Source organism: Fusarium vanettenii (genome assembly GCF_000151355.1).
Source record: "Fusarium vanettenii 77-13-4 chromosome 3 genomic scaffold NECHAsca_2_chr3_3_0, whole genome shotgun sequence".
Classification (NCBI taxonomy): Eukaryota; Fungi; Ascomycota; class Sordariomycetes; order Hypocreales; family Nectriaceae; genus Fusarium; species Fusarium vanettenii.
This window is the reverse complement of record NW_003315880.1, coordinates 1,050,979-1,061,787: the sequence shown is the minus strand read 5'-3', so window position 1 is coordinate 1,061,787 and position 10,809 is coordinate 1,050,979. Positions and strand designations below refer to the sequence as shown.

General features: G+C 51.8%; 3 protein-coding genes across 3 annotated transcripts; 2 read left to right on the top strand and 1 right to left on the bottom strand.

Annotated features, from left to right (window-relative positions):
• Positions 1 to 49: 49 nt before the first annotated feature.
• On the top strand, positions 50 to 686 carry NECHADRAFT_77626 (uncharacterized protein; the record flags this gene model as incomplete). The annotated part of the gene is made up of 2 exons (XM_003052983.1): positions 50 to 165; positions 242 to 686. 2 exons carry the CDS (start codon positions 50 to 52, stop codon positions 684 to 686), a joined length of 561 nt encoding a protein of 186 aa, XP_003053029.1.
• Positions 687 to 3,222: 2,536 nt separating this feature from the next.
• NECHADRAFT_77625 (uncharacterized protein) lies at positions 3,223 to 4,559 on the top strand (the record flags this gene model as incomplete). The annotated part of the gene is made up of 5 exons (XM_003052982.1): positions 3,223 to 3,241; positions 3,292 to 3,431; positions 3,482 to 3,516; positions 3,576 to 3,625; positions 3,673 to 4,559. The coding sequence occupies 5 exons, from the start codon at positions 3,223 to 3,225 to the stop codon at positions 4,557 to 4,559; spliced, it is 1,131 nt and encodes a 376-aa protein (XP_003053028.1).
• Positions 4,560 to 9,316: 4,757 nt separating this feature from the next.
• On the bottom strand, positions 9,317 to 9,824 carry NECHADRAFT_36655 (uncharacterized protein; the record flags this gene model as incomplete). The annotated part of the gene is made up of 2 exons (XM_003052486.1): positions 9,317 to 9,718; positions 9,765 to 9,824. Coding segments are annotated over 2 exons (462 nt in total), but the record flags the coding sequence as incomplete, so codon positions are not given.
• Between the last annotated feature and the right edge of the window lie 985 nt (positions 9,825 to 10,809).

Below are 10,809 nucleotides of genomic sequence, written 5' to 3'. Positions count from 1 at the left end.
TCCTCAAAAACCTAAAACCAAAGTCTTTCATCTAGCAAGGCAAGAGATGATGGCGAAGCCTTGGACTGAGCACCGGCAGACAATCACCAAGCTGTACATCCAGGAGGGGAGGACGCTCGAGGATGTACGGGGCATTATGAAGACCAAGTACAACTTTGAAGCTTCGTAAGTTTCTCTACTATTTGTATAAACCCCACCATCAGAGAAAAAAACCAACTGACAAACACACTCAAACAAATAGCATCCGTTCCTATCGGCAACACTTTGACGCCTGGGAGATTGGCAAGTACAACTGCAAGAAACGCCAGCAACGTCGTCGCCAGTCCCTCAAGAGACCCATCCTCCCGTCTCCTCTGCGTTCTCCCCCAGCTCTCAGCAGTTCCTCAGAGACGTCTGACACTGGATCCTCTCCAGCTTCGAGCTGCGCTAGCCAGCGTTCTCCAGAGCAGCTCCCCCTTCCGGCTCTCCAGCAGACTCCTCGGTACGCGGCACCTCCATTCTTTGAGCTACCCGCGCTGCAGTCTTCGACTCTGCCTGAGCCACGCATCAAGGTCGAGAGCGGCGGAGGAGGGGGAACGGGCTGGAGAGACATGCCAATGTATCCCAGCGCAGCACCGCATCCTCCCCAGAGCGTGCTGCAATCGTGCGTACCCTCCCTAAACCCCCAAGAGCCTCTTCCCAGTTGACAAGAGTCCTTTGTCCTTCGTAGAAACGTTCACTATACCTACACCGACCCTGCACACTGGCATGTTCCACGGCCATCGCTGCAGCTGCCGCCGCCTCCTTCGACGTTTATCAGCAGCAATCACTCTTCGAACGAGTACTGCGGGTCTTCGTACCGGTGCGTGCCAGAGTTTCCTCGCCATGAGATGACATCGGGCCTACGAGCTCCAAACCTGTCCATGGTGAGAGGACATGGGCGCCACGGCGCCTTGCATCCACCTTCGGTGAACCTCCCTGTGAGCTTCCAAGGGGTTGCCTCAGGGTGACGAGTGTTGAGCATCAGTCGCCCAGCTCCACTTACACACTCGGTAAGAGATGGACAAATCAGAGAAAAGGCCTTTGGGTTAGAAGACGGGAGGAGCCGTGTTCCAAGACACAAACTCCACCCATCATTGGGTCACGCTCATTTCAAAAGTCACACAGTCAGGCAAAGATAGGCAAGGCTTGGGCAACATTGTGGGCAGTCACTTCCGGGTCTCGAGATTGATCAGATACGTTTGTATTATTATATAGCTTTATTCTCTTCAGCTACACTTACCGTTCAAATCACACGCTCTTTTACATTCCAAGGCAAAGGCGCACATTGACACCAATGGGTTCAACACGGGAACATGTTCCTATGAGCAAAGGAAGTCCTTGTCGGACAGTGACCAGAGATCTGTCACTTGACAGAGCAGATGGAGTGAGCTAGTCATAGACTACCAAATTGGAATCAACCTTTCGAATATGTTAGCGACACGTCGCAACAACCATGTGAAGACATAAGCAGGTTATGTAAAGGGATTTTCAGGGTAAAGGTGCCTTGTCACAGGCGTTATCGTCAAAGCAATATGGCTACGTTGACCGTCGTGATAATTGTAACATCATTTGAAGGAGAGATGGTCGAGGAAAAGAGAAAAGTGACTAACCTTGATGATCTGCATCGCAAACAGCCAAGAGTGTTTACAGTCAAAAACGCTTTCAACATGTCAGCTGCTGCTGTTGAAAGGACTGCAACAATGTTGACATCAAGCATCTCAATCAGGCGATAAATGATTTGTCGTCGTAGCGTGAGCTCGGACATATGCTTGTCGTTTTCATTTGGATTCATCAGGGAGATGATGATCTGGAAGACGGCTGGCGTCTGGTTGCAACTCACATTGTAGGTAACTGATTCGTATGTTAGCCAAGATCACCAATTGGCTTCAACAAGAGTATGTATGAGGAATGCGGATCAGGTAATGCATGAATGGTAAAGTAAGATGGTGTCTGCATCGGAAACCCGGATAAGACTCGTCATCTAGAATCATCATATGGGCAAGGTGTCAAGATGTGCAGCAGATACTTACAGTCTAGGTATGTCATCCCCGAAGGAGGATCCGGTGGGAGAAGATGTGGAAATGCTAGCACTCGAGGCATGTTAGCCTCAGAAGTCCAACGTTATCCAGCAAGTGATGAACGAGCGTGTCTAGTCAGTGGGCGAGGTTTTCTAGGCCTGCCGCAAAGTGGCTTTTCGTGCTCATGTGGTATGTTCGGAGCCCAGTGCCGCTTCATCATACAAGTCGGGGGACGGGTCGAGGAGAGATGTCGCATACCTTGCTAGAAAAATCTTCAATCATGTTAGCATGAGCCACCAAGTGCAAAGCAACAAAGGTAGAGAGTTAAGGTGTCCATCAGAAATAGCCATTTTATATCGTCAAAGTTTGATCTCAGCCGGTAATTTCCAGCGTATATTGTAAAAGAAATGATCATCACGAGAAGGGGTGTGTGGTTGTGTGCGAGCGAGGTTCAAACGTACCATTTCAGCCCATGTTGGGCGCTGGGAGAAGATCGAGCATCCTCGCAATGATCCACCGCTTGGTGATGAGAGGTCTGTAAAGCAGTCAGCACGAGTCCAAAGCACGCCGATGCGAAAACGTGTGCGTAATCGTAGTCTTTCAGACTGACGTGTAAAAAAAGAGGTTTCATTCCATTTAGGTCAAAGACTCTAGTTTGCGGTGTAGGTTGTCATCAGGAAGGAAGGGAAAAGGCAGCGCGACGCACTGCGCATTCAAAACATACCTCTGCTTCTTGATTGTGTTGTTGAAGATGGAAAGCTTGTGAGAAGTTGAAAGATTTCGCGAGAAAAAAGTTGAACAAAATGCACCAAGAGTGGAGTTGCCGGCTTTACGTTTCTCCGCCCGATCTCCCGGCCACCGTCAACTGGTCCACTTCTCGGCGCAAAGAAGAGATTGAGCCCGTCCAAACCAGCCTCGCCAAATAAGAGTAATTTTCAAAGGTGGATTTGGCCAGTTTCTGTTACGAATATTTATCAGTTACGGGGTAAGGAGTACGCAATTGATTATGTAGTCACATGTCAAGCCTGGAGTGAAGGCTGCTCTATTCACCCATGTACATCACGTGATATCGCGTTGCCTGTACGCCCTTCGCGTTCAGCTTAGGTCAGTGACGCTACGAATCGCGCCTGGTGCTTGTATCAAGTTATAACACTCGTAAACTAAAATTTGTCTATCTTCCAAGATGCCCGAGATTGCCGAAGGTTGGTTTGAGATCCATCGTTGCAGCTAATCAGTTGCTAAAATCGCCCAGTCGCGCGCATTGTCCACTTTCTTCGTCTTCACGTTGTGGGGAAGCGCATTGTATCCGCTTCAGCCATAGGCGACAAGAATGTCTTTGGCAAGGTTGGTACGAGTGGCGAAGAGGTTGAGGCCGCTCTCGAAGGGAAGGAGGTATGTCACTTTCAGCCAATAATCGGCAGCTTTGGAGTTGACATCTTCAGATCGTTTCCGCAGGGAGCCAGGGGAAATACTTCTGGTGAGTTGAGTTGAGCCAATAGCTACCCTGTGCAACACCAACAACTCACCCGTGATCAGGATCACTTTGGAAAAACCCCCGCACTTGGTGATGCACTTTGGAATGACAGGTAAATACTCAGTTTTAACGTGGCTGCACATTTGCTAACTGGTCTAGGGTGGATGCACATCAAGGATGAGAAGACGGCATACACAAACTACTACAAGAAGATGAAGGACAGCGAGCTCGAGCAGTGGCCGCCCAAGTTCTGGAAGTTCCAGTTCAAGACCGAGGGCTCCCCTGGAGTTGAGGTCGCTTTCACAGATGCCCGTCGATTTGGTCGTGTGCGGCTGGTTGACTGCCCTGGTGATCAGATCAGAAAGTACTCCCCCCTCGTTGAGAACGGCCCTGACCCGGTGGTAGACCTCGATCGCTTCACCGAGGACTACCTCCGAGGTAAGATGCGCGCACGCCACGTCCCCATCAAAGCCCTGCTCCTGGATCAAGCCATGATCAGCGGCATCGGAAACTGGGTCGCGGATGAGACCCTCTACCAAGCCAAGCTTCACCCCGAGCAGTACTGCGACGAGTTTGATGACTCGCAGGTCACTACGCTCTACAAAATGATTCGCTACGTTTGCCAGACGGCCGTCGATAAGCTCGGCGATTCAGACGAATTTCCCGAGCACTGGCTCTTCAACTACCGATGGGGTAAGGGGTCCAAGGGTACAGCCACCAAGCTGCCCAACGGTGAGAAGCTCGCCTTCATCACTGTTGGTGGGCGGACCAGTTGCTACGCGCCTGGTGTGCAGAAGAAGACGGGACGCACCCCCGCTGGCATCAAGGAGGAGCCGGTCGACGCAAGCCCGTACTTCGAGGAGCCCAAGAAGCCGCGAAAGAAGCCGGCGGATTCCGACGAGGAGGTGCGCGCACCACCCGCGAAGAAGAAGAAGCGCGGCATGGCGGTGAAGAGTGACAAGGACGGGAGTATCGCAAAGAGTGAGGTGGCAAACGAGGCTGAAACCGACCTCGGCCGAAGAAGGTCAGCCAGACTGCGGAAGTAGACGCTGGCCCGGTCAAATGTTGCAGCGCACCAAGGGGATGCGCTTTGGAAAGGCCCCCCTTTTTTTGGTTCATGATAGACGCGCAAAACCTTTGCGAATAGCTCATCCTTTATATAGTCACTTCCACCAGCAAGCACACACTCAAAGACACCATGTTATATAACAAAATCCCTCACCCTCCATCTCCTCACCATCCCGCTGAACCCGCTCGCTGTCGCTTCTCTCGGAATTAAACCGCAGTCGATGATGGAAGCGCCCCTATGAAGACACCACGAAAAGCAACAGAGGGGGGCCGCCTCGGCTATGTATCTAGTTACGTAGAGGAGGTCACGAATTGGGCCCTCCTTACAGGACACACAAGCCAATGTAACGCAGGCAAAAAAACTGGTGGGTGTCTTTGGTGATCAGGCTGGCGCTTGTCTCGGACGGCACTCGCAGCGCCATTTACTCCCATAGAGTCTCAGAGAGCAGGGATCAACGCTGGAATTGTCGACTTTCCCATCAATCAATAACCATCATCTGAATGGATGTTGATGCTGAGAGACATCCGAGCTCCTGGACTCTCTTCTCTCCCCCACCACGTCTCAGGCCGTCACTGTGTTGGTGGCTTGGTAAAACCCACTCACACACACACACACACGACCTTCCTTTCTTCGGGGAGTCGGTCTGGCCACTTTCCGGGCGCCTTGCAGCTCAGTCCGGGTCGGATGTCCGAGTGACGAGGGACGGGCCGTGGGAAGCGCCGGTAGCTCGCTGAACGTGAAGCGGGGGGCCTGATTGAAAGAGTAGAATACCCAGCCGAGTCTGTTAATATGACTCTCCCTCTTCTACCTCTTCTACCTGACTTCTACAGTCACAGAGAAACGCCCACGGCTCAGAGTGTATCCTCTGACTTTGGAAGCTAGCCAGACAGCGTCCTCTCCTTCCCCTCGCACCTCCACTCTCCCTCCGGACTACTGACGCAGTCGCCTTGAAGCCCAAGGCTCGATCCAATGCCCAAGGACCGAACAATGCCTTGTTATTACACTTCGCTATCGACCCTGCCGTTGACTGGCCCTGCCGAGGACTGACTCTGATTGGACCATTCTGACTTGAGCCTCACGAGCTTGCTCCTCCCCCTCTCCTGGAGGAGACACGGCAAACGATGACAGGAAGATGGAAATGTCTGCCTGACGTCTCTTTCCTCCCCTGGTCAGTGAGTCCATAGCCATTGTTGACATCCATATTTTATCACCCAATGACGCTGTCGACAGCAGATCCTGGGCCATCCCGACCCCGAAATCTTGTACGCTGACCGCTGGACTACTTCCGTGCCCAAGCTACTTGCTCCAATGGTCTTCCAGGGTTGGAAACTGAGCCTCAATACATAGCAAAGCCCTTCTTGTCAACTCATTTTTGCATTCGAGGCGACAAGATGCCTTGCTGCCGCCTCGCACTTCGCCATGACCCGGCTTGCATTCAGTGGTGTGCCATTCCTACTTATTTTCTCTGCACTTCGACTTCCCCTCGGAGACCGGAAAGCTCGTTCCCTCTCTCTCTGGTCAACTGCTCAACCTCAATCCCAGGCTACGTGAAGGGGGTTGGTGTTCTCAAAACACACCACTCGACCTCACCCAACCCACGGACAAGCCTGTATAAGCCATCTCCTTTAGGCTGTCTCTGCCCTTGCTCTCTCCCCAGACCAGGTCTTGTGCGGGCTAGGGATTCTGCAGCAGACAGCCTTCCTACACTGCAATCTGTCAACGCTTGTCTCTATGCCTGGGCCCAAACCGACCTTGTCCTTGATCAAGCACCGGATACTCCTCCATTCGAAGCATCTACGGCCCCCTATACAACTTGCCTGGATCCCACCAAGTTACTCTACTCGACGACAGCTCAACGTAGCGTCGCCATCTATCTACAAGGCCCTCGATCCAATTACCTAGGTCCGTCACCTCCTGTCTCTACCAGCGACTCACCCTTTCTCACATGGGTAGACGTCCCCGAGACTACGACCCTGACGGGCTCGAGAATAGCCGCGAAAGACAGAAGCGACGCCAGATCGCTCCGTTGCGCAGAGAGGCTCCCACTGCCCCTGAAGAGGATCCCACGTCAACCGCACTGCAACCGTCACGCTCATCCCGGATAGACATGGCGGCTTCAGTACCCAACAGCACGCATTATGCAACCTCGGTGCCCCAGACAGGTCCAAGCTCCAATGCCAACACCAACAGCGGAGGTCTCTACACAACTATCGGTCGAGAGCATGATGAGACATTGACAGAAGCTCTAGTCAAGATCGTCCCTGGCAGCAAGAAGGTGGGGATCATCGAAGACTGTGCCCGTCGACACGATTTACTTCTCATTCGGCGCCTTGAGAATAAAAGGAGGTCTATTGTAGAAGGGCCGCAGCCAACAGACAGACTCCGTACCGACTACACGACACAGGTCACGATTAGACATCCTAGCAGTAGTGATCCGAACGAAGCGTCCCATATGACAGCCGATGTCTGGACTCCGGTTCCTCACAGACAGCTGCCCTATGATGTGAGGCTTCCTTCTAACCAGAGGGCGACCTTCTGTAAGTCAGTGAATAAGGGTGAGTACATACTTCGCTATCCCTGACAATATAGAGTAGTGCTGATACCATGGCAGAAGAGCAAACCCCTGAGCAGCTAGTTGATGAGGGTGAGTACCTACTTCGTCGTCCCCAACAATGGAGACCAGTGTTGATACCATGGCAGAAGACCAACCCCACACGCAGCCAGTTGTTGTCCGTGGACATTTGTTCATGGACGTCAATGGTGACCAAGACTTCCTCGCCCTTCTCAAACACAGGGAACATGACGACATCTCGAAGGGTGGCTTTTGTCGACTATGTTTCGACATGGCACTTTTGAAGGAAATTATTTGGCCGAACTAGCCATAATGATACCTCTGCTTAAATGGTATCCCTACCTGGTCTGGATTTCCCCGACTTCACCTAGTAGGCGAAAGCAGGCCATTCAACAACCACCGGCAGTTCGCACTACATCATCTTATCAACTAAGGAGGCGACTTAGGAGTGTTGTCAAGACGCCAATCAACTTTGCGTCCCTTTCCTATGTTTTGCTCTTTTTTATATTGTGCGCTTCTTATGTCTCTCTTGCATATGTTTTGGGTTGGCAGACCATTGGAGATGGTACGAAAACCCCCCCTAGGAGGAATAAAAGCACAAAAACATAAGAAAATAAAAAAGGAGGACCTGATGTCAGGTCCCCGCTCATATCTTGTTTGCTCTCGTGCATATTGAGAATGTGACATGTCGAGGCGTACCCATGCATAACAAACGAGACAAGGGACAGTAACCAACTCCTCTCAAGAGCTGCTCCGTTACGGCGAATATTGCACCAACACACTAACATGATGAATGAGAGATGCCACTGGAAGGTGAACTCAAACAGTCTTCTGTCCATTCCATTACTGTTGTCATCGTAGCTTTGCAGTGAGAGCAAGAGAATGCTCACCGGTCCTCCAGCCGGCCGGCCGAGTCATCCGGACCCGAGCCGGCGGATGACATCGGCACAAAGCAATGTGTAAACGGCCCGCTGAGTCTCCCCAGAGCCGTGACCAGTCGGGTGCTGCTGTACCTGGCCCGCCCCGGTGTACCGACTCTTGGGAACTGGGAGGGAGCCTACTACCTAATGGATGTATGTATGGCTGTCTGACCAACAGCCAACTCATCAAATGCAGACGACATGTAACAAAGCTGGGCCTTGACCGGTTCCTTGGTGACGCCGTTACATCCCAGACCCTGGCGATCGCGATGGCTGACAGGGAGTCGTGAGGATCGAGAGGCTGCCCACTGCCTGATGCAGCGTCAACCCATGGCTAATTGCGCGCAGTGGGGTTTAAATTGGAGTGAAATTTGACCAAGTTGAAAGCTTTCGATGAAATCCTGCTCGCCAAATAGAGTCTGATTTTTCTGTCAGATCCTTGTGATGATACAGCAAGCCATGCATCTGCAGTTCCATCGCTCGTCCTTGGCTCCATCTCCAATCCCCCCAACAATATCCTCCCCTTGTTCATTCTCGCCTGTGAATCGCCACGAACCGCGAGTAGAGTCACAAGACCCCCTCGTACATCTCCAAGAAACCTGAAAGTTTTGCCCAAAACGCCCGAATTATTCCTGCGCCCAAGGGCGGCATCTAGTGTAAATCATTCCCTTTTCGCCCATGCCCACGTAGTAGTGACTCCCAAAATGTTTCGTCATCCGAGCCCCGTCTGCTGCCAAGATCTAAATTCGTGTATTTCGTGGGCGTGAATCATCAAAGTATGATAAGAGAATCAAAAAGAGAAATAACCGAGCTCTCAGCCGAAGTGAAAAAAGAAACGAGGTTCCGCCCTCTACAAAATAATGACCCGAACACCTTAGAGTGCTTCCATTGATATGATCTGGTCTGAATGTCGTACATGGTAAAAAGAGAAATGGTTGTCAATGCAAGGGGTATCGTATGTATTCGTAAAGCCTGAGAGCAGCGAAGTACCGAGACCGTATAAGTAAATCCTGACGCCGAGGGCTTCTTTGAGTAATGTTGAGAGATGAGTAGAAAACCGATCTGTAAAAAGTAGTGAAATCAAACATTTGCGTGTACGTAATAGCCAAAGGTTGTTGTGTTTGGTGATAAGGTTGGGCTCCTGGTGTGGTGTTGCGGAGCCACTATCCAATGTGGAACATGGTATCGGATCAGACGAGGGCATTCAGAATGCTTCGCGTCGATTTGTTGTCCTTTAAGATTTTAATCGGTCTCACAAAGGAAACCAACGCAGTATTGAGCACCGCTGTTATCCACCGGAACTGGGATGATGGACAAGAGGTTCTTGAAGGGCTGACCGTGCTTCTTGTAGTTGGTCACGGGCAGCTGAATCTCCTGTCTGGAGAACACGGCCTGACGCATGCGACGGATGGCAGACTTGTCAGAGCTCCTCTTAGAAGCTCGCTGACCTCCTGGAGGGGATTGCAGGAAGCGACAGTTGCGGCCCATCACCTCATGGGAAGAGTAGCCGGTAAGCTCGGAGAAGGATTCGGAGATGTAGATGATGGGAGCGTCGGCCTGGAGCATGTCACAGACGACAAGGGCGACAGAACAGTCGACGGGACCGAGGTCGACCTGAGGGTTTGGCCGGCCGACGATTTTGAGCTGGGACAGTTAGTAGCTGAAACTGTCACCGAGAAACAAAACTCACCAAGACCGTCATAATATCAATCCCGCTGGGAGCATAGAGACCAGGGTATATGACGGGATCTTGAACTTGACGCCAGGTGGTAGCTGATGCTACCACGGTGCCATCGGGGTTTAAGGAGCCCTGTTCGGGAAACTCATACTGTCGGTCAAGTCAGTGCGCTGTTCGTTCAAAGTCAACTTGACAAGATACTCACGTTGAGGGCGTTGATCTCCCATGGATTCATGGTTGGCGGCGCCCTGGGCGCCATGGCGGACTGACGAGGGGAGGATTGCCGTGAAGAAGAAATGTTCCGAGCTAGTGAGGGCGACAAAGCGTGCATTGAGGCTGCCATTGCGAGTTGGACTAGAACTGGACTGAGGTGATATATAAGTCGATATTCCTCGTCTTGTAGGACGAAGCAGTAGGTGTGACGAGCAAAGGTAGCAGTAGGATCCGTATGAGGCGGAAGGCAGGGTTGGATTGGGACAAGTCGTAAAGGCGAGATGCGAGAGGACGGATGAGGATCAGAGGAGAGAGGTGCATAGGCGCATAATCAGCCAGGTAAGCAACGACACGTCTAGGATGCCGGCTTGATATTATCCCCAGGGCGTGTCAAGTGCGCAGAAAAGAGCCAAACTTGCAGCTGAGAGACATCGACACAAGAGAGGGGACCCTTAGGTGAGGAAGGGGGGTGTGGCGAAAGATGAGTGCAGTGGGCTTAGACAGCAACGTTTCTTGTCATGCTGATGTTTCTGGGCATTGGATCCTGGGTATCGCTGCAGGACGAAGGATTAGTTGATTTATTGGATCCTGGGGAGAGGAGACTGACATGATGCAGCTTGATGGTGAGTTCTTGCCCCATTACTGGAATGGTTTTCGCTGTCGCTAAATGGTAATAACACAGCTAATAAGAGGGTATGCGCTGTTTAGACCAGGCGGTAGACACGAGAGGGCGAGTCTAGACCGCAGAACTGGGGTGTGTAGAAATGCAAGATGGGTAGGGGGAAAACTCGATCTCCTGCTCCCCCGAACACTTGGTCAGATCGCCGGCCACAGCCTCCGGGCC